This window comes from Propithecus coquereli, unplaced genomic scaffold (assembly GCF_000956105.1).
Source record: "Propithecus coquereli isolate 6110/MARCELLA unplaced genomic scaffold, Pcoq_1.0 Scaffold591, whole genome shotgun sequence".
Lineage (NCBI taxonomy): Eukaryota > Metazoa > Chordata > Mammalia > Primates > Indriidae > Propithecus > Propithecus coquereli.
The window spans coordinates 551,185-574,935 of NW_012151852.1; the positions used below are offsets into that span (position 1 = coordinate 551,185).

Below are 23,751 nucleotides of genomic sequence, written 5' to 3' on the forward strand. Positions count from 1 at the left end.
GGGGTCTCCCAGCACCCTCCACGGTGTGCACAGAAACACAGTTTGAAGCCGTAATACCACCTGCAAACGCGTACACGGCAGAAACCAGTCCCGACTCTGATCAGCATCTGATGCTCCCAGCACAGCCAGACTGGCCTTAACACGCCGGCCTCCTACCCGGCGCGTCTCCACAGAGGCAGAATGTCACCAGCGGACAGCACCGCCACGGAAGCCAGCGCAGCACACAGGGACCGGCTCAGGCCAGCCCGACAGCACCCGTGCAGAACAAGCTCAGATTCGGACAAAGGGGCCAGCCCATGCTCTCACTGCAAGTGACTTTTTATCTTCCTGTCATCAAACAAAGCCCACGGTACACACAGAAAACTAAGTTGCTTGGCCAGGCCACGCCTCACTGTTTAAAAACAGCCGTCCGACCTCTTCTCTTCCAGCTCCCGACTTTCTCCTCCTCCCGAAGGAGGGGGCCCTCTGCACCCCGGGGGCTCCTTCCCTGCATCCCCAACGACCTTTCCAAAAAGCAGAGCCCCCGAGTGTTTGTGCTGGGCTAATTGCTTTGTGATTAATGTTTGGCCAGCCCGGCCTCCGCTGGCTGGTTTCTGATTAATGGGCCGGGGCCGCGGCAGCGCGGGGCTCTCAGGGGCTCTCAGGTTATTTATTGCACCCTCGGACCTGGTGCCGACTCCACACTCAGGGTGTCCCAGCCCCTGTTAACCCTTCGCGCGGTCCCTAACTTGGGGTCTTCTGTGTCCGTCCTGCCTTGCTCACAGCCAAGTCCCTGTGTGACAGGACTGAGCCGTCCCCTGCGAAGCCAGCCGCAGAGCCCGACCTGCGCGAGTGCCACGGCCGGAAGGAGCCCTCACGGCAGCCGGTTGTTGGGCCGCTCAGTTCCCCACTTCCCTGCAGGCGTCAGGCTAACTTCGGGGCTGGGTTGCTCGGGGTGTGATCGGGGGGTGCTTGTGTCAAATCCTCTGAGTGTGAGGCAGGGCTCAGAGCGCCCGGTGGAGAGCGCAGGGCACACCTGCAGACCCCGCTCCGGGCCCGCCCCCTCGCTGAGACGCTCCAGGGCAAGCCCGGAACCCGCATTTGAAGGAGCTTCCCAGGAACCACAGAAGCGTCTCCTGACCACAAAGAGTTCGAGAACTTCTACTCCAGGGGTCTCACTACAAACAACTATGTGGCCAGCGCCTGATTCTAAACACTGCCCTTGTGCACCACAGAGAACAACCCGAACTTGTTTTGCTCCCCCCTCGACATCACAGCCACCAAGAAACCTTTACAGCACATTCCCAGGACAAAAACTAAAAATGCCCTCGAGTTCCGGATATAGAGATGGTATCTTTCCTTGAAAGCTGAGAAGGCACACAGGAAACACTTCACGCATGAACTCGCGGCTGCCGCCTCCGTCCTGCAGGGGGTTAGCGTCATTACTCAGTTGAAAAGACGTCCCTCTTGGACAGCGGGGGGCCAGGGTCGCACACCGCTCGTGGGTAACTGCACGGCTGACGGCACAGGAAGCCCTGCGGGTCCTGCGATGCCCGGCCCCGGGCGGGTTCTCGACGCTGCCTCCCCGGCCCCTGTGTGTGTCCACGCCGCAAGCACAGTGGGTCCAAGGGAAACACCAGCTGCAGGGTCAGACCCAGAGCTCACTCCCGCAGCACGGGATGCCGGCCCCTGCCAGCGAGAAGCAAGAGCTGCCACTTTTACAACAAGTCACGACCAGCAAAGTCAAGATCGGGAAATTCTTCAGGATAAGATTTCCCTGGGGAGTCCCAGGCCCTTTCTCTGCTTCCCACTGGAGGGCACCTCCCACCGACACGGCAGCACCCGCCGGCGGTCTACCCTGCGGTCCTGAGTACGAGTGCGTGTGTGACGTCTTTGTACTTCAGTGTTGTTGGCGAGCTCAGCCCTTCTAACAGTGGGAGTGCCAGGCCCTTCTTGGGGAAGCACAGCCAACTCTGCCCGGACGGTGAGGGCCTGCTAGGGCGGGGCGGCTTCGTCAGCTTGCACATCCAGCGTAGGGGGATCCCAAATGCTGGAATCATCTTCCCTTTTGCTCCAGCAATAAAAATCACTCATTGATTTACGCAACAAATCTTACTGAGCAACCACTACTGCACCCTCTTCTGTGACTTCTGACACAGCAATTATCATACAACCATGCGGCACACTTGATAAGGCAGAATTTGGTGAACGCTGCTGTTTTCCTAATGACAGTCAGGAAATGTTTCTAATCCCTAGAAATGCCGAAGCGCATTCTCACTTGAGCACTCCTGGGGGGTAAAGCCACTGAGGACAGATAAACGTTCCTCCTGTCTTGCACCTGGATGGACCCGTGGCCAGGGGAAGGCCGGGGTCGGGGAGGGACCCTGGGTTCACCCTGCTAGAGTGTGTAAGGACTGGGGAGTAAAGCATTTTGATTATATTCTACATTGTAGAATTATTATCGCTCCTAATTTTTTCCCTGTAAGAAAAGTGTAAAAGTGTTAAGCCCCGGGCTGACGTCACATCGATTCAATTATTCTTCTCTCTTTATCACATACTCCATTCCAAGAACAAAGTTTCAAGACAAAGTCTGTGTGTTCCTTCTGATCCCCACAGTAAAAAAAAAAATTAAACAAAAAAACCTGTTTGATCTTCTCTTCCAAAAGCCTACTTGTAATTAGAGGCTGAGTGCTCACAAGTTTGAGTTGTGTATTCCTTAAGCCAAGTTAATCATCAACTGGGCTCTTTCCCCCTTGACAGAACAATCCGGCCGGCATCCCAAGAGCACCGTCCCGCACACACCTGAACACACCTGCGGGCCAGAGCGTGTGCCCAGCTGAGGCCGCACGGAAGCCGAGAGTCCTTTGGGAGCAAACACAGAGACCTCAGCGGACTGCCATGCGTTGGTCACCCCGGCGGCTCAGCCCAGCCTGTAGGTGCCACTCGGCACACTCTGCCCCTGTGTGGGCCGCAGGTGGCTGCTCATTCACACACAGTCTGCCACCTCTGTCTCTGGCAAAAAGGGAAGATAACAGGAATCACGGAGGCACCTCCAGACACCAGACTTCCTGGTCCCTTAGTCCAGAAGCACGGACTGAGTTAACAGCAGGACGGAGCTAAGCCGACAGTGACACTGTGACTTCGCTGGGTGGCCTCTGAAAGCAGCTTTGAACAGGACGGATTTGAGTTTCTAACGCAAAGGAAATTTCGCTTAGAGGAACGGAGGTGGTTCATACAAATAGGCGTCTTTCTACAGCCTTTTAATTTTTTCTTTCAAAACAATGCGGCAGCAGTGCAAAGACCCTTCTGAGTGGTTCCCAACATGTTACGTGAATTCCTGCCAGGGGCGTGGGACGGGAGTGTTTTCAGTTGCATGAGGAGGAACTGGCATGGAGCAGTAGTGCTGAGACAGCCAGAAAGGCAGAGAGGTCGCCGAGGGTCCTCCTGTCTGATCAGAGCACACGCCACCTCCTACAGCTCAGGCTAGAAGGTTGAGGGGGTTCATCAGACACTTGGTTTTCCCGAATGTTTCTTTACAGTGACTGGACCCCATTCAGCCTGAGCACATTTCCGAGGACAAATCCGGTGCGCTTTACACACTGACATCGTGTCCCCAAAGCAGCACAGCGGGGGAGGACCTGGCACCCAGGGGTACACGGCAGGATCCCCAGTAGATCCCCCTCCAGGGGAAATCAAGTCAGTGCGTCTGCATGAGAACAACACTGTCACCCCCCCGGGCGTGCCGGCGTTGGGAGGCGGGCAGGGTGCGCGCACGTCCCAGGCAGTCCCGGCCACTTTCGGGATGTCACCTGCCGCGCCTTCCCCACACCCCGACCTGCGCCTCCGGCCTCTGCCGCCCGCTCATTCCGTCTCCGGCGGGTTCCAACGACCCAAGCACGACCCGCAATCGGCCCGGCAGGGCAGCCCACCCTCTCGCCCACGAACGCCCGCCGCCCCCTCTCCCCCGCGCCCGCGCTCGGTCCTCACCAGCTGCTCCTGCAGCGCCGCCAGCGCCGCCTCCAGCCGCAGCTCCTGGGCGCGGGGGCCGCGGGGGGCGGCGGGCCCGGGCGGGGGGTGCGCGGCCAGGGCGCCCCGCACCCGCGCCTGCTGCGTGGCGCGCAGCCCCTGCAGCTCGTGCAGCCCCGCGAGCGCCGCGCGCAGCCGCGCGCCCACCCTGCGCCGGTCCCAGCCCGCGGGCCCCGCAGGGCCGCCCGGCGCCCACATCCCGGGACCTCCGCGGTCCCCGCGGCGCCGGCGACCAGACCGGCGCGGACGAGCGAGCGCAGCTGCGCGCCGGCCTCCTCTCCCCGCCCCGCGCCGCGGGTCGCCGGCCCGGACCTATCGCTGGCGCGCGGGGCGGCGTCGGCGCACGCCCGGGTCGCAGCGGGGCCCTCTCGGGTGCAGGCTGGGCCGGACCGGACCAGGACCCGCCCCGGGTCGCAGCGGGGCCCTCTCGGGTACAGGTTGGGCCGGACCGGACCGGGACCCGCTCCAGAGGGCGCGCGGGGCACTCCGGACGGCGGGCCCAGCAGAAGCCCAGGGAGGGAGGCGGGTGCAGCAGAAACGGAGAAAGGTTTTGTCGAGGTTTTTAAAATTGTTTAAAAGACAACTTCTCGGAACACATCACACCGTGCGCCCGTGTTGCGTCGTAAACGCAGCGTGCGCTTGAAAGTTACCGCAGGTTTCACTGCGATGCAATTCACATCCCATGCAACCTGCCTGTTCAAAGGGTGCAATTCAAGAGCTTTTAGTCTGTGCTACTTTAGTGTATGTATATTAGTGTATCCGCCATCCCCACACTTTCGGAGCATCTCACCAGGCCCCGGAGGAGCCCCGTACTTACCGGTAGTCGCCCCGTCCCCGTCCCCATTTCCTCGCCTCCCCTCGCACGTGGCAAACACACCGCTGCCCGTTCTGGACGTTTCTTGCGGATGGAATCCTGCCCAGGCGGATCCCCGCGACGGCTCCCTTCGGTGAGCTCAGTGTTGTCAGGTGAGTCCGCGTTGCAGCGGGTGTCACTTTCGTCCCTTGTCACGGCGAAGAATGTTCCACTGTATCTGCTCATCCATCACGTGTTGATGGGCGTTTGAGTTTCCACGTTTTAGCTATGGTAAATCGTGCTCCTGGGACATCCCCACAGTGTTTGCGTGGAAACATGATTCCGTTTCACTTGGATGTATATCTGAGAGGGGCAGCGCTGGACCACAGGGGGCTGCTGCATTTAACCTCTTGAAGAACTGTCAGTCTAACCCTGACCCTGACCCTGACCCTAACCCTATCCCTATTCCTAACCCTGACCCTGTCCCTAACCCTAACCCTAACCCTTTGCCATTCCCTCCAGCAGGCTGCGGGTTCCATTTTCTCCTGTGCTTGCCCGCAGTTGTACCTTGGTGACGACCACTCTGGTGGGCGTGAGGTGGCATCTCGCTGGGGTTTGGATTTGCGATTCCCTGGGGGTAATGATAGTCACGTGCGTACTGTTCGTCTTCTTTGGAGAAGTGTCTATTCAGATCGCTTGCCCGTTTTTAAACTGGGCTGTCTTTTCATTACTGAGATGTACGTCTTCTTTGCACGGTTCCCTTAGACGTGATTGGCAGTTCCCTATGAGGCCCATAACTTTCTGTTCCGTGGGTTGTCCTTTCACCATCTTGATAGCGTCCTTCGCAGCAAAAAGCTTTCAATTTTGATGAAGTGCAGTTTGCCTATTTTTTTCTTTTCTTGCTTATGGTTTTGGTGTCATTCCTGACAAACCACTACCTAATTCAAAGTCAAAGATCGCAACTATGTTTTCTTCTAAGATGTTTGTGGTTTTAGCACTTGCATTTAAATTTTGATACATTTTGAATTAATTTTTGTATATGTTGTGGTAGAGGTCTAACTTCATTCTTTTGCCTGTGAATATTCACTTGTCCCGGCACTATTTGTTGAAAAGACAATTCTTTCCCTATTGAATTGTCTTGCGACCCTTGTGGAAAATTACTTGATCCTAAAATCAATTTCTGGTTTCTCAATTCTATTCCATTGGTGTATATGTCTGTCCTGATTGGCCAGACCACACCCTGTCCCTCACTGTGGCTGTGTAGTAAGTTTGTAGGAAGTGTGGGGCTTGCGGCTTTGTTCTTTTTCAAGATTGTTTGGGCTGAATACCTGTCCTTCACATTCCATATGAATTTTAGGATCAGCTCGTCAATTTCTGTAAAGAAGCTAGCTGGAATTTTCATGGCAATTGCATTTAATTTGTAGATCAATTGCAAATAATGCTACCTTCAGCTTAAGTCCTTTGGACCATAAACTTGTCTTTCCATTTATTTAGTTCTTCATTAATTTCTTCCAATGATACTTTGTTGTTTTCAGCGTACGAATCGCGCACTTCTTTGTTAAATTTATTTCTAAGCACTTTATTGTTTTCATCACTATTGTAAGTGGAATTGTTTTCTAATTTTATTTTCACAATGTTCATTGCTAATGTATAGAAATAAAAATGCGATTCTTGAATATCCATCCTACAACTTTGCTGAACTTGTTTCTTAGTTCTGATAGTTTGGGTTTCCTTAGCAGATTCCTTTGCATTTTCTGCTTATAAGCTCATGTCATCTGCAGAGAGAGATAGTTTTACTTTTTCCTTTCTAATCTGAGTGCCTTTTATTTCTTTGTCGTGACTAATCGTCTTGGCTACAACATCTAGTACAATGATGATGGGGACGGCAAGAAATAACAGCCTCTTCTGGTTCCTGTTCTCGAGGGGACACTCAGTCTTTCGCAGTAAGTATGGCGTTAGCTGGGGGTGTCCTTAAACGCCTGTATCAGGACGAGGAAGCTGCCTTCAATTTCTAGTTTTCTGTGAGTGTTGTTTTTTTTTTGCCATAAAGAGAGTGTTGAATTTTCATGTTATCTTATAATTCTTTTATTTTCTCCTTTGTCCTCTATGTTTATCTAGCCCAGAGGTAGAGATAGAGAGATAGAGAGAGAGACAGAGGGTGGGACTGGATATGGACCCTTTATCAGTTCTGTGTCTTCTCCCTCTCTGTGGACTCTCTTAAGGATGTCTTTTGGTAAACAGGAGTTCTTAATTTTTATGTAGTCTTACTTATCCTTAATCCTTTTGTGCCCTTTTGAAGAAATGTTTGCTCACCCATGCTCGTGAAGATATTATTTAATGCTCTTTGTTAGGAACTTTATTATTTTGCTTTTCTTGTTTAGATATACAATCCACCAGACACAGGAAAGTGGATCCCCAAACTGGGGTCCATCCTGAAGCCTAAAATGGTCCTTGGCTTCGTGCGGCAAAGAATTGAAGCAGGAGCCTTAAGTTGGAAGCAAAAGCAAAATTTATTAAACAGACGAGCAGCAGGCCGGCTACCCCATAGACAGAGCAGCCCCGGCGCATTGCGGCCCAACCCTTTTTCTGGCTGTCTCTTGATTATGTGCTAAATAAGGGTGGCTTATTCATGGGGCTTCTGGGAAAGAAGCAAAGATTTCCAGAAATCTGGTGTTCCTCCTCTTCTTGTACCATATAAAGTCACTTGTGAGGTTGTCATGGTGATCGTGAACTGTCATGGTGCTGGTAGGAGTTTCTTTTAGTGCTGGAATACATTCTAAACAGGATGTAGTGGGCAGAAAATGGCAAGCGGAGGTTATTTTTGTCACCATCTTGGTTCCAACTGGTCTTAACTGGACTCTTCACCGGTTCCGGTTCTTCTCAGAGACCTGGGTCTGCAGCTCCTTAAGGGGCAGGACCTGCCAGTTTCCTGTCTCACTCCTGGAACAGCGTTTTGTGTATGGTGTGAGGTTGGGGGGGGGTTACAATTTACTTGTTTTTAAACATATTCCAGTGCAATATTTATTGGAAAAATGATCCTACAGTGCCAACTTTGTTATAAGTGAAGTGTGTGTATTTGGGTCCTTTTCTGTTGGATTAGTGTACCTGTCTATTCTCACCATTGTCTTCATTATTTCATCTTTACATAAAGTGTGGGTTTTCAGTAGATCAAGTTCTGCCACTTGTTCTTCAAGGGTGTCTTGGTGTCCTTGGGACTTTGCAATATTATGTAAATTTTAGAATCAGCAAGTAAATCTCTACAAAAAGCCTCTTATGTTTTGGTAGGACTGCATCCACTCTATGGGAGACATTGTATCTTCACAGTATTGAGTTTTATCATCCATGGACATGGAATCCCCCTTTATAAAGGCTTTCTTTAATGTCTCTAAATATTGTTTTATGATTTTCTGTGTAGAGGTCTTGTACATATTTCATTAGATTTATTCCTACTTTCTTAATTTTTTTTTTTATTTCAGGGTATTATGAGGGTACGAACATTATGGTTACACTTTATGTCTTTGCCTCACCCAAGCAAGGGTTCGAGGCAGTCCCTTCCCCTCTACAATGCTCCCCGTGTCCTTTAGTTGCAGATTTACCCCCCCATCCCCCTAATCCCTGCGGAGTATTTCTGCCATGTGAGTACCCTCGTGTTTATCAGTTAGTACCAATTTGATGGCGAGTACAAGTGGAGTCCTTTCTTCTGATCTTGTGATACCTCACTTTGGACAATGGGCTTAAGTTTAATTTAGGAAAATATAAGAGGTGCTAGATCACTGTCGTTTCTTATGATTGAATAATATTCCATTGTATACATATACCAAATTTTAATAATCCACTCATAGATTGATGGGCACTTGGGTTGTTTCCATCTCTCACAAAAATCAGTTCAAGACGGATAACAGACTTAAACTCAAAGCATAAAACCTTAAGAATTCTAAAAGAAGATGTTGGGAAGACCCTTTCAGACATCGGCCTAGGCAAGGAATTCTTGAAGAAGACTCCCACAGCAATCACCACAGCAACAAAAATAAATAAATGGGACCTACTTTCTTAATTTTTTAATGCTATCATTGATGTTACCTTTTAAAAATGCATTGGGTTTTTGTTGATGATATAAAGAAATACCAATAAGGCATCTAACGGTTTGCTAAACTTACTTCCTCATTTGAATTCTTTTGGATTTTTTTCCATGCACATTCGTATTATCCTTGACTCATGGCGGTTTTCTCTCTTCTGATCCTTACACCTTTGATGTGTTTTTCGCGCCTTATTGCGGCGGCTCGGACTTAAGCAGGATGTTGAGAGGTGATGTAGCATCAAGCATTCATGTGCCACTGTCAAGGGCAGTGAGACGCTTTTCAACTTTTCATCACAAAAATGACGTTGTGTGTGTTCTGTAGACACCCTTCATCAGATTAAGGAACTTGTCCTGTATTCCTGGAATGGATGTTGAATTTCATCAAATGTATTTTCTAAGACATTGAGGTGACCATATTATTTTTTTCTCCTTTTTTTCTATTAATTTCATGAATTATGTTGATTGATTTACAAATAAAAAGCCAACCTTGCTTTTCTGGAATAAACCAACCTGGTTATGACATGCTTTCCTGTGTATATATTGCTAGATTTAGTTTGATATATTTGGTTTTAGGGTTTTGCCTCCGTATTCATAAGTGAGATTAGCTCATCATTCCTCCTTCTTGTATATTCTTCCTCAGGTTTTCAGAATCAACGGTATGCCGGCCTCCTAGGATGAGTGAAAGTAGTCCATCTTTTGAAATTCTGTGTAAGAATTTGTATAAGATTCAGGTCATTTTATTGTTAAGTATTTGGTAGAATTCATTAATGAAGCCACTTGTACCTGTATTTTCTTTACGTAACAATTGTAAACTATGGATCCAAGTTCTTAAGTAGCCGTATAATTATTCATACTTTCTATTTCTTCTTGTGTCAGTTTGTTACAGATTTATTATTCCATAGATTTTTTCATTTTGTCCACATTTTCAGATGTGTTGATAAAAGGGTTCTGTGATATTATCTACAAATGTTTTTGAATCTGCAGTGATCCCGCCTCGTATTTTTTCTGTCGTTGGTTATTTGTGCTCTCTCTGCATTTGTTTCAGCCTTGGCAATGGTTTCACAATTTTATCAGTTTTTCAAAGAACCAACTATTGACTTTGATGCCACTCTGTTCTTGCTTGTTTTCTAATTCATTAGCGTGTTCTCTTTCCTCATCATCGCTTCGGTCTGATTTCTCTCTCAATTTGAGTGGTAAAAAAGTCTCCCAGTCTTTATTGCACGTTCAGTGCTGTGCCTGGGGGCGTTTGGGCGCCTTCCCCTGTGTTCATCCACGGCTCTTGTTCCCTTCTCCGGGAGTTGCCCACTCACCCCTTCCCATCTTTATCCCGCTGTTCCCGGGAACTCCCTGCATTCAGGCTGCTGTCTATCCGTGTTAATATTTTTCCCCCATCTCTCTTTTTCTCCAGCTTTGTTTGTGGTAACCTTGACATATCAGCATTAAATTTTTCCCTTTTTTCCCTTTGTTTTTTGTGATTCTCGTCTTACTTTAAAGGTTTTCTCCCATCTCAATGTGAAGTCAGTATTTTGTTAAATTTTATTCAGATTTCACATGAGTTCTAGTATTGCAGGTATGTCTTTCATTCGCCCAGAGTTTATTTTTGCCCACGGTGGATGTGGGAGGCTCACATTTTCCCATGAGATTAATCATTCGAGCATCGTCAGCACGTGCTGGATGAACTCCTTCCCCATGGAACTGAACCGCTGTGTCTGCTGCCCCACGCTTCCCTACCCGGGGCTGTTCCCTGACCCTGCAGCCTCTTCCGCGGATCTATCTGTGCACCCTCCTGCCAATCACTTGCCGCCGCGGACTCCCGGGATGGAATTCACTAAAGGGCATGGATAGTTGTTGACATGGAAAGTTATTCATGATATACTGTTAAGATGAAGAAGCAGATTACAAAACCGTGGCTCCATTAAAAAAATATGTGTGTGTATGTATATGTGTGGAATATGTGGGAATTTGTGCATAAAAACGTGTGAAACATTACACACTTAAAATATTGATAGGAATATATGGGCAAAAGGGTTATAGGTAGATTGCTTCCTTTTCTTGCATTTTTATTTTTCTCTAAGCATTATGTGTGTAATTAAATGGAAAAGTTGAAAAATTAGTGAGTCTCCTTGACTTACAAAATAAAAGCCACGAACTTAGTTTTTTCTTCAAGCCTCACGATCTATGATATGAGCACATTTGCATAGGAGTCAAGAGAAATGTTAAAAATGGAGGAAGTTTCAGGAATTCCTCACCAAGCTCTAGATAAACAGTGCAGTGGCTTATTTATTTTTATTAAAGAGAATGACCATCATAAAGTTATGGCAAATACGTGTGGCTTCTCTGCATGCCAAACCAACCACAGGAAATTAAAACTATTTTATTGCTAAAGGCCAGTGAGGATTATGCAATTAGGTACTGCCTAACTTCATCAATTAGCAGGTAGGTTTTCCTTTATCTATAAAATAATCTCATAAAATACCATTGGGAGCCCAGGTCTGCCCCCTGCAGATTTCTTGGTGGGGTTTCTGCGTGGGGGGGGCTCAGGCTGAGGAGCTTCCTTGCGTCCGGCTGCGTCTCCCTTTGCTTCGTGGGCATGCAGTTCATTGCGTGCAGACCTGCCGGTAACAACCCTGGGCGTGGCTGCCTGCAGGACAGGGGAAGATGCCAGCGGTGTTGTGTAATCCCCAGCTCCGGAGGATTCCAGCTGCCTGTTTAGGAAGGGGCAGGAGAGCGCTGCCTGGAGGCTGGTGACACAGGAGTGGCACAGGCAGGAAAAACCACCCGGAGGTGGAGCGAGAGGACGATGAGTCCGTGTTCCTCGCCAGCTGCTGGTGGGTTTTAGGTGTCTGAAGACGCCCAGTTTGACACAACGGAGATTTGTTACATAACGGTGTTTCATTTGTTTGCAAAACCAAAGGGTGATTTACTAAGTCTGAGATCACATTTAAACCATCACTCTTGCGTGAGTTTTCCAATGTTTCTCAATGTTCATGAGGTGCCTTATGAATTTTATGTTTTGGCTTTTCAGTATAAACTCTGAACTAATGATTTAGAGGTAATATTTGCCATTGTCCTGTCTCTTGAGGACGGCAAAAAGACGGGACTTTTGCACACGAAGTTCTACTGAATTCAGAGAAACGTCCCCAGAGGAGGGGGTCCGCAGGGTGAAACTCCACGTTGACCCCCCTGGGTGAGATGCATCGGAACAGCAATGGAGAAACCTCAGGACTGAAATTTCCAGGCTGAATTTTGCCTAAAGCCACCACAAACCTCATAAAATGATGTCACTCTTCAGAGGCAGGTGTTTTGACTTGATGTGGCGTGACTTTATTTGCAAAGTCATGAGGAATTTCTACAACGTTAAAGCCGCACGTCGAGTAGCCAAATAAATGCCACTTGTGTCCTGCCTCCTTCTTATTTATTATAAAATTGAAGTCTTATCTTAATTCCTTTTCTACTTTTAGTGTTTTCTTTCCCTGCTTTCAGCACTCGCTAGTATTGTTTCAGGAATATTTTAGCCTTAACTCGTCCCTGATGGCCACTTGGAGGGCAGCGTCATTTGGTTCCGAGACTTGTGGGACGGCACAGTCTGTGGTCCCCGCTCGGGTGTGCGCTCGCGTTCGCACCGGGACACAGCAGTGCAGCGCTGGACGGCAGCGTTGTTCAAAATATCATATATACTTGTATATTTGTGTGTTTACATGTACGTGTGTGTGTGCACATGTGTGTATGTGTGCGCATGTGGTGCGTGGGGTGTGGGTGTAATGTGTGTGCATGTGGTATGTGTGTGTGGTGTGTATATGTGTGTGGTGTGTGTGTGTATGTATGTGTGTGGTGTGTGTGTAATGTATGTGTGTGCATGTGGTATGTGTGTGTACGAGTGTGGTGTGTGTATGTGTGTGGTGTGTGTATGTGTGTGTGGTGTGTGTGTAATGTATATGTGTGCATGTGGTATGTGTATGTGTGTGTACGTGTGTGGGTGTGGGTGCAATGTGTGTGCGTGCATGTGTGTGCATGTGGTATGTGTGTGTATGTGTGGTGTGTGTATGTATGTGGTGTGTATGTGTGTGTGCATGTGTGCCTGCACACGTCCCTATAGAAAAACGAAAGGATACAGGGTGTCCTGTAGTTGACTAGTGATGCATAATCATTTTTGTATTTAATGTTTCAGGACTAAAGTTGTAATTGTAGCCTTGTAAGGAAGGGGTTGAATTAAAGCTGGAACTACACTGTGACTTCGCGCCTATGCGTTTTATTACTCCACAGTAAGGGAAGAACTGACTTGTTGCTCCTGCAGTGAACGGCAATCCAAAGGGTGACGTTATTACCTGCTACTGTCTGTTGCTTAGAGAATGTGGTTAGCAGTTAGGTTTTGGATCCTGCCAGTTGCCGTCAGGGTGCAGGTAGACCTTGGTTGCCTGTGTGTTTGTTACAAAGCGAATGTGTCTTGCAACTCTCTCCAGGTGTCCATACCTCACAGTGTCATCAACTGGCTGGAGTCCTGGGAAATGCGCGTCGCCACACGATGTCACTTCTGGGATGCTGGTGTCCTTCCACGCTACGACAGGTGGCCGCTCCGGCAGAGGGCTCCCGGGAGAAGGTCGCGATGTGTTCATGGCGCAGTAGTCTGGGGCTAACTGGACGAGGCAACCGCCATATTCTCCCTACTTACAAGTAGTTACTAATAAAAACATTTTCTCTTCACATGTAGAAATATCTTTATAGTTTTTGCTGATTATTAAAGAAATGTGATGATGATTAAACATATAGCAGGAGAAAATTGTCCATAAACCTGTCTCATTATGCACAGTTTTGAATATATCATATCCTTCCAGAGATTTCTGTGTACATATAATTTTTGATGCAACTTTAATCTCTTTTTACTTACATGTTTTCTCTGCATTTGCTGTGTTAATACATGCATATGCACAGTTGCATAACATCCCATTTGTGGTTATACAATAATGTATTTAACTAATCCTCCATTGAAGGACATTTATACGATTAATTATTTCTCACCATTCTAAATCATCCTCTGTAAAAGTGCTAATTTCTCTCCTTTCCCACAAAGAAGTCTTGTCAATACAAGGTGTTATGAAAACTCCCCCCAAATCTTATATGATTCTAAAGTGTTGAGATTGAACATCTTTTTTGATATATGTTACGTATTTATACATCTTTTTTGGTCTTTTCTGTTTACATCTTTTATCAAAAATTTAATTGAGATATTTATTATGGGTGTGTAGGAACTCTATATTAAAGACATGGGGAAAGGTTGTCAAAAATAATGTAAAATAGAACAGGTGGTCTAGGATCCCTTAATGTAAGGGAAGGAATTCAGCAATGTGAGAAGTCACCGGCAATAGAAAATTAGCACCGACAGTTGTTGAGCCTGAGAACCAGGAAATTAAGCTATAGTAGGTGTAATTCCTTTAAGTGGTAATTACATATTTTACAAAGAGGCTTCTTGAAATTCACGAAGGTAAAGCAAGCCTGCGTGACGAGGTCAATGCATCGCTGTCCAGTGGACCGTCCGGCGTGGGAGGGCTCTCTCCCGCCTTGCGTGTGCGTGGGGACCTAGCATTCCTCCGCAAACACGCACACCCAGCCGGTTGGGGTCAGCAAGTCCCATAAAGTGAGACACAGATGTTTCTGCAAGTATTATTTTATAGAAACTGGAACATCATTAACAACCAGACTCAGTTATGACTGAAAGGTAAGAAAACACTTTATTCTTTGAGAAACAGGCAACTTTTGGGCAAATTTATATAATTGCATAATTGTTCAACAATTTTGTATTGGATTGAATTAAATGCTTATTTAATTGTTGGTCGATTATCCTCATACATGCTTTAGATCCTATAATCAAAGAAGCAGTTACATTAACTCTACCTCCAAGCTAAGTAACTTGGGAATATTTGTGGTTTACGGCACTTGCACGTTAATTCTAACAGCCGCTGTCCTGGAGCAGCGCCCCTCACCTGGGCCCCGGGGAGGGCTGGTGCAGGGGTTCCCGTGCGTGGGGGAGACGCCCGGCTCCTGGTCTTTTCTGAGTGCCCGAGACAGAGCAGGGCTTCTGCCTCCCCGTGGTGAACCTGCTGACCGACGGAGGACGTAAGACAACGAGAGACGAAAGATTAACAATGTTCATGAAAACTGCTGTGTAACCGCTCAAACTGAGCTTGGCTCCTACGGCGAGGTCCACGCCAGCTGCCAGGCGTTCAGACGTGGGCCCGGAGCGCGCTCCGTACGTGCATGCAGGTTCTTTGGGGCCAGATTTGGTATCAAGACGTGTCCGGCTGCTTTGTGCAGGTGAGAGCGCCGTCCGAAAAACGCCTGGAGAAGTTGGTATAAAAGGAAAAGGAGCCTTCGGAAGAGGACTGTGTGACTTCCCGTTTTCGTTCCTCACACGCCCGCGTGCTGACTGTCCAAGCGCCGCGGGTTAGGGCTTCGGCGTCCTCCTCTCACTCAGCTCTTCTCTGGCTCGTAGCGGTTCTCACCTCTTCCTTTGCCCCAGTCCCGAGCCCTCCACCGTCCCGGGTACAGCCTTGACCCAGCCCACAAACCGAAACAGAGTGTCACACAGAACAGGAGGGGGCGTTACAAACTGACCCGGCCCGTCGGACTCCGAGCCCTCCCTGGGCTGTTTCCAGGAGGTCAGTTCCACCCACGACGAGAGGGAGGGGAAGGTCACCGTCCTCTTCCCGCAAGCTGCCACGGGGCCGCAGGTGGATTCCGACACAGGGAGCCCTCTGTTAGCACGTGGGCACAGACCTGCCAGCCCCCTGCTCCCGGGGGCATTCCTGCCATGTAACGCCGTGGGTCAGTTCCCCTCTTTCCGAATTTTATGTAAGTGGCCCCATGCCTCGTTTGTTCAGGGTTAGGTTTGCGCTACACCCGCGCTGTCCGTGTGGTGACAGCTCACTCACTTCGTCGCTGCGCAGTGTTCTCTGCACGAATATGCTGCGGTTTGCACATCCTGCCACTGTGCACATCTGCTGTTTCCTGTCGCAGGTGGTGCTGCTGTGACGCGCGTTCATTTCTTTCGGGTGGATGTACCTGCAGGCGGCACTGCTGAGCCACGGATGGTGGATGGGGCACAGGCGGCTCTGCCGAGTCAGGGATGGTGGACGGGCACAGGCGGCTCTGCCGAGTCAGGGATGGTGGACGCGCACAGGCGGCTCTGCCGAGTCAGGGATGGTGGACGCGCACAGGCGGCTCTGCTGTGTCACAGATGGTGGATGCACACAGGCGGCGCTGCCGAGTCACGATGCACACACTCGTGATCCACTTCCTCATCCAGGTGAGATGATGGGAGGGGCCTGTGACAAGGATGCGGTCTGGTGAGTGCCACCCTGTACACGATCATGTAACCCACACCCTTAGCAAGATGCAGAAGAACTTCCATCCCCTGGAGAGACGGCTCGTGACTTTCCCTGGCCCCGTCCCCAAGCCACCACTGTCCAGATTTCTAGCACGTTCAGTTAGCTTTTCCTGTTCTAGAACTTTCTATGGCTGGAGCCATACAGTGTGCATCCTTTTGTTTTTGGCTTCTTTTGCTCGGCGTAATATTTTTGACATTTGTTCATCTTAGAAGAACTGTTTTTCCTTCCTTTTGATGGTGACAGAGCAACATTTTAAAATCTCTTTACCGGTTGACGGGCACTTGGGCCGTTTCCAGTCTGGGGCTGTGGTGGATGAACCGTCCTGACTCTTCTCACGCAGGACTCTGTGGGCCTGTGTTTTCAAGTCTCTTGGAAGTGGAGTGGACGCCTAGGACAGGCATGGCCGGGTCGTGGGGCAGACATATGCTGAGCTTCTTCAGAAGCAGGCGGTTTTGGCAGTGGCTGCGATTTTACACGCAGCATCGGTGCACGCGAGCCCCCCTCTCTCCACGTCCCAGCCAGTGGTCGGTGTTGCCGCCTGCTCTGTTTCGGCCGCTCTGGAAGGAGTGTAGCATCACGTCTGTTTTTCCTTTTGGTGCTCCAGGCACAACCACACATGCAGCCGAGTGCTCTCGATGCTGGAGTGTGTAAGCGGGACTGGGGCTGGGCTGGCCCGCGGGCCCTGCGGGTCCAGGGAGGGGACACTGTGGCTCTCCGTGTCTGTGCTGATCCTGTGTCCCCGAGGACATACGTGGGGTGTGGGTTCCAGCGGTGCAGCCCTCCCCAGGCCGGCACCTCCACACACTCCTGCTTTCACTTCCTCGGTGACACGGCTGCCCCCACTCTCCTGACCAAACTCCGAGACTAAGCGTGGTATTCGGCAACTCGCTGGATCTCCCCGGGCCTCAGAGTCATTGTTCGTGCGACGAGCATGCTCACAGTCACTGCCGCAAACAACGGCTGTAAGAAACAAAAGAGCTCAGACGTGAGCAACCAGAACAGGGCCAGATCCTACGTAGGGGCTCCCACTGCATCAGCTGGTGTTAGCATGTTTGCACGCTTCCTGACGCAGGAGCTGACACGCTTCGTGTTGACTCTCATTGCGTATCCTGTCAACACAGATCAAAGACACTGAACATGAAAGAGAAATTCAAGCACATGCTGGAGGAATGCAGAGCTAAGGGAAACGAGATGTGAAATCATTAACCAAACACAGTTTTAACTAAAACTATGAGATAAAAGAGGATATCCAAAGATGTAGTAATTTAGCACACAATAAAATAATAACCTTAAATTATCTACACCTGCTACTACGTGTGCTGGCAGCTAAATATTTGTTCATCTGCATATTTATGTCATTAGGAAAAATACATAAAGAGAGAACTGCTCTGCGATTGAAAACGTTGCCCCCAGTTGTACAGATTAACCTCCCCCAGCTATCCATAGACGCGGCCATTTTCACACAATCTTGCTAAGGCCGAATATCGTTATTTTAAAAGTTTTACGTTAACTTAGAAAATTGTAAGCACAACTTCATGAAATCAACTAAATATAAATATTAAAAAATTAATTAGATAATCCCCCAAAGCAAGGAAGTACAGGAAACTAAATTCTGTGTACAGTCTTCTAACTTTTAGACTCTATTTTTCTCTTATTATGGGTTTGCTGTATCAAGCACTGTGCTTTGGAGACGTTAGTTTGTTCCTCACAAGTCACCTATGAGTTTACATGAGTCTTAACATCAGGCAGCGGAGACACCGCATTTCAGTAACAGACGCGAGACCAGCGCTACGCCAGGCCGGGACCCCAGAACGCAGACTTCACGGCCAATACAAGGGAGGAAGTCAGAGAACAGGCTCTGACGTCACACCTGCCGGTGACCTCGTTCTCTGCGAGAAACGGGTGAGTGGGGATCCCAGTGAACGCCTCTGCCGACGCTCTGCGTCATCCAGGAGAAACGCCTCCCGCACAGGTGCACGCCATTAGTGGCAGGTGGCCGAGCCCCGGTGTCCACTGTGGTCCCCCCCCGTCTCCTGGCTGCATCTGTGTGATTGTGCTGGGGTCCTGGGCAAGTCTCCAAGGTGAAGTCCAGACCATCCTGGACACCTCTCTGTGCTCCGGTCCCTGCTGCGTGCAAGCTCACAGCCCGCGGTGTCTGGTCTGACTCAGTGCGCTGCTGCTCTTCACGTGCAGGGCCCTGGGCTGTGACGCCTCCCCTGAGGTGTAGGGGGGCTGCACCCCGCTCCCTCCTGCCTGGCGCCTCCTTTGTGGTGTCTGAGGCCCGACGCCTTCTGCCGCGGCTCAGGGTGGAAGCTTTTAGGATCTCTTCACACGTCCTCCCTGCCTGCCACGGCCTCTTTGTGGAGGACGCGTCCTTCTCCTCTGTCCTGCTTGATGTTTGGTTTCATGTTCATGGCGGGGGGAGGTCTTGTCCCTGCCGCTGCTCAACCTTGCCCATTCTTCACCCTTACACCCCTGCATCCCCCCAACCACACGGCGTGTTCTCTACGTCGATTCCCAACCTGGCGTTTCGTTGCTTTTGCGTCTACCCCGTGTTTGGGGGCGCGTCGGCAAGCAGACACGCAAGTCAGCTGCTCAGACCAAAGGCAAGAAGCAGCAGGATTGCTTTGACCTTCCAGGGATGTGCCCAGAAACTGATCAAAGCCATTTATGAAACTAAGAATTATCTGAGCTTAAATAAATGCAGTAATATGTGGGAACATTTTGTTAACAGCACGTCCCGCTTGGAAACGGAAGGGAGAGTCTTGGGTCGTCGGGAGTGTCACGGTCACTGGGGCAGTTCCAGGATGGATCCTGCCTTGGGTCCCGCCGCGCCACTAATGACTCAAAGCAGCAGGACTTCCACGTCCGTTGCCTAACAGCAATTCCTTAATGAGAGAAATGTCCTTCTGTTGCTTTTTCCTCTTTAGCAGCAGTTGAAGGACTGAGATCATTTCATTTGCCAAAAAATAAATAAATAAAAGTAAGTTCTCATTCTCTCCATGTTTCCAGTTAACATGTATTTTATTTTGGTGAGACGTAAATAACATTAAATTTAACGCGTGACCCCCTGGTCAGCGTTCAGCTCGGAGGCAGTGAGCACGTTCACTCTGCTGTGCAGCCATCATCACCTCAGCTCCGGGACTCCTCCATCTCCCAGAACACAAACCCCGTCCCGCTACCCGTCACCCCTCGCCAGCCCTACGGACCCTCTGTTATCCTCCAGCTAGCATTTTCACTCCTGCAACTGTGGCTGTTTTTCTTTTTTTAAGTTGGAACGAGTGACTAAGGTAGTGGGTGGGGAGAGGCGCAGGTGGTAGAACGGGGACGCGCGCTCGGGAGCGGCAATGGTGCGAGTCGGTACGTGGGCAGAAAACGTTCACCTGGTTACTGCAAAACACGTTTTCACGCAAGTTACGTTGATGTTCGATATCTGGCTGCAAGGCCCTGGAGGGCTATGTCGTGCTTTGACGTCTTGGGCAGCACGTCATTTGCGGAAGAGCATGGCAACACTCAGGACTTTGCTGCTGATCGATTTTAGGGGGATCCATCAAACCGCAGAGCTCTGATCGGCAGGTGCCTAATGCGTTATTCATCAAAACGTTCCTGAGAGCGGGGTCTCTGCAGGTGGTTCGGGTCACTTTCCTCTGGACCGGGTAACTAACTCTGTGTTTGGCTCCTGTAAGGACGTTCCTACCATTTTCTCCCCGCTTTCTAATGCGACGCATCTGACCCGACGGCGGGTCCAGCGAGTCGGCACAGGTGACTCGTTCGATCCAGGGCGCCCCGGCAGCACCTGGGCCCCGTCAGCCCCCGCGCCGGGGCTGGGCGGCCTTCTCTGTGCCGGGCCACCTTCTCTGTGCCGGGCCACCTTCTCTGTGCCGGGCCACCTGCAGCCTTCAAAGACGGATTCTCTGCCAGGCGCGGGCCCGGGAACGGTGGACGCAGTGACAGATTGACGGGGGGCACGGCCCCCGTGGCCGGATGAGCTAGTCTGGTTTCTGTGCGAGCGACTCTCGGGCCTCCCCTCCGTTTTCAGTGGGGGCAACACGGCCGCTTGGTGGTGGGACAGGAGGCAGGTCACATTCTGGGGACTTCTCTGGAACACACTGGGGGGGCCTGACTTCTTTGTGTGTTGACGATTCGGAAAACCGTGCTCTTCTGACAGAAGAAATATGTCTTTTAGGTGGAATCGGCCTGAGTTAGAATCTCGGATGTGAAGAAATCAAATAGGCTTTCCGGGAGAAATACGTGCTTCCTGCCACCCAGGGAGCGGCCAGTCCGGGGGGTGGCGTGTGGCGGGAGCGGGTCCGCTTTGCCCGGGTGCTCGGGTGCGTGGGTGGAGTGTATTGTGCGCGGCTCCCTGGCAGGGGCACCCCAGCTCCGCTCGGTTCTCCACGCCTTGTGCTCAGGACGGGACTCGCCCCCCCAGTGCCACAAGCCCACAAAGTGTTCTTCTCGCCACGGCAAAGGGGACAGGACCAGTTTGCCACCACAGACGCAGACGACAGCCTCAGCCAGCACAGCTCGAGCTGAATCCCACAGTGCACCTGACTTCCTTTATCCCACCACTTCCCAACGTTTTTATGCAAGCGAGAGATGACATTCGGGGGCAAGCCTCACAGGGAAAACAGGACGACGGATGGAGAACCAGAAAAGCAAAGCGCGCCCGCCGCGGAGAGCTGCTGCACCGATGCCGTGCGTGCCGTGCACTCCACCGGGACACGCTCTGGTCACCTCTGGCAGCAGCCGACAGAGCCCTGCTGCTCTCTGGCCTCCTCCAGCCGGGCTGCGTGTCAGTCAGAGGGTACCTGGGACGTCTAAGAAATCACCAAGGCCCCCAAACGATGTCATCCACTCTCCACACATCGGTCTGGTTTGAAACTCTCCAGGTGACAAGTGCGCTGGGGCCATGGAGACCCCCACCCCCGCCCTGCCAGAGTCTGTCCGCCGGAGACCGGGCGATTGTCCAAGGCCAGGTGCCAGGCGGTGCGTCTCACCCAGGGCCTGTCTGCGCCAGCCTTCGGGTTGGCTCCGCCCGTGAGCAGCTTGGACCTGAGGCGCGGGCAGGGCCGGTGTTTGCCTGGGAAGGTGTGAACACGGATCTGTGCACTTAGACTGCGTGTCGGCTTGGGGTGTCGTAGACAGACGTCTGAGAACTTGACGCAGGGCGGTGCCATTTAGCTTCTTGGGCTGGCTCACTTAGGGGTGATTAAACTGCCAGTGTTATGTATTATTTGGTCTTGCAATGTTGTGTGAGCACCCAGAGGCGTTCTAGCAAAGGGAGTATTGTTTTATTCATCAAATAAAGTATCAAGATCCAGGCAGCTGTCCTGAGAGGGTGTTTCCCGTCAGTGTAGCCTACGGCTCAATTCTGCTGTGAAGCTGTTGATTGAGTTGCTTTGAGGAACGGGGCAGCAGAGACTGCGCTTCCCAGAGCACGAACTTCCTGGCCCCCGCCCAGCGCTGGACTTTGCCAGATATGGGAAAATTGGAATTCCTGAGAAACCACATAGAATTGCATAAAAGGGTGGTCCTTCTTCTAGTCTCATAGGGTTTTCTGAATAATGACAATCTTCTTCCTCCAGCTGCAAGAATATGAAGAGATTCTTTTAAGAAGCAAAGTGGTTGAGCCAACACTGTTCCTCGTGAACACGCACAGGCGCTACATGCAGGGCTCAGCACGCTCACCAGCTTGGATCTCAACCCCAACCCTCCCTCACTGTGCAGTTTCAGACCCTCAAGGCCTCGGTTTCTACGTCTGTAAACTGGGCCCCCGGAAGGGGCCAACCTCACGAGGTGGCCGTGGGAGTAAATGGCCCCCGCTTGCACTCAGCAGATACGAGTTGTCACCGGCGATATTAGGGTCGGGTACAAGAGTAGAGGGTGGTGTTTAGTCCTCGGAGGTTTAAATCTAGGTGGAAAGAGAAATGACAACAATAGTATCATTCATGTCCTTCCGTTAGGACCAGCACCAGACTGGAGCTTTTCACAGGTTACCTGCAGTAAATACGAACATGGGTGAAAACGGAGGATCCTACAACAGAACGTGTGTGGTCAGGGGCGCAGGACCCACCCGCACTCAGAACACGGGCCGGGGGTCTGCAAACCACAAGGTCTTACCTGCGAAGGGTCATCCGAGCAGGAGAATCATCCCAGGAGGAAGCTTGGGGACCTTGCGAGCCACTCTGGCCGACGGGAGAACCGCAAACCAGCGGTGGGACGCCCAGAGAGGCCGCGAGGCAGGAGGCGAGGGGAGCACGAGGACAAGGCCGCGGACACGACGCGGAAGCGGCGTCCTCGTGCCTGTGGGAAATGCCCTTCCCTGATGTCCCTTGAAGCCGAATCCGTCCTGGTCCTCCGGGGCGTGGAGGTGTGAGGTGTGCGCTGGAGGATGAGGATGGAGATATTTTCAGGGTGATCTTTCTACCATTCAATTTTAGAACCAGGGACGACAGTAGCAATTGGAGCGGCCGCCGCAAGGCCTCGTTTGGGCTTGTGTGAAAATGGTGGCGGAGAAAGGAGGCCAGTGCTAGCGATGGCTTCGCCGAGCAGGGCAACCCCGAGTGCGCGAGGGTCCCCCGGGCAGGCAGAGTCCCCTCCGTGGATTAGAGGTTCCCGAATTCTGGTCCTTTAGCACTGGCTGCAGGCGACTAAGGCAGGACTTGTTCAAAGTGCAGGTCTCTGGGCCGGCCGGGCTGCCGCGAGAGGCTCCCTAGCAGCTGCTGTTCCAGCCCCGCCGTCTGACGGCGTCCTCCCGGGCTAAGTCACCCTTGTCATTTCCGTGGAGTCGACCCTTTCGCCTGTCATGGCTCTGCTGGGGGACGAGGGGTCAGTGGTGAAGGGGACGCAGCGGGCTTTGCTGGGCTGGCAGGGCGCAGGCCACACCCGGAGTGTGCGGCACGCGGGCGACGGTGCAGACAAGGTTGGGGAGAGGAACACCGGGATGCCCGCTGCCCTGCTGGGACATGGAAGATTCCGGGTCCCCACGAAGTCCCCCGGACCTGCCCGATCACTTGCACTCCCCCCCACAGGGAGGAGGACGTCACTCTGAAGCTTGGGTTTGTCATCCTCTCATTTTTAGAAAAGATTTTCCCCAAAGATGTTGTTGGGTTTTGTCTGTTTTTGAATTTCACAGAAGTGGAATCACCGTCTGCTTTTCTCAACTGTCCCGCTGGGGTAGGAGCCGCACCCGCCGGGGTCCCGTCTCAGCCTCGGCACTCGAGGTGCGTGATTCCGGTGGGGTGTCCAGTGCCCCGACCTCGCTCTCCCCACCTGTCAGTGGATAATCACAGTCTGTGGCTCTTAACGTGGTTGTATTTAGCAGGTTCGTGGAGGGGGAGCCTTAGATCGCGTGTGGAAGCTATTACGTTGTATTTTTATTCTACAACCTGCTGTTTTTCACTCAATGCCAAGATTTGGATTGTATCTTTGCCGATGCACGTAGCGGTCAGTAGTTCATCCTGTTTTCACCGCGCGGCATTTTATTTTAC

At 51.0% G+C, this 23,751-nt stretch overlaps 1 protein-coding gene across 1 annotated transcript in view; it reads right to left on the minus strand.

Annotated features, from left to right (window-relative positions):
* Nucleotides 1-23,751, minus strand: part of DACT2 (dishevelled-binding antagonist of beta-catenin 2) — a 65,371-nt gene that overhangs the window by 31,983 nt on the left and 9,637 nt on the right. Inside the window, exons 2-3 of the mRNA XM_012658960.1 lie at nt 4,212-4,384; nt 3,909-4,011 (exon numbers count right to left, since the gene is read on the minus strand). Coding sequence (XP_012514414.1) covers nt 3,909-4,011; nt 4,212-4,384 — 276 coding nt within the window. The remainder of the gene's footprint in view (nt 1-3,908; nt 4,012-4,211; nt 4,385-23,751) is intronic.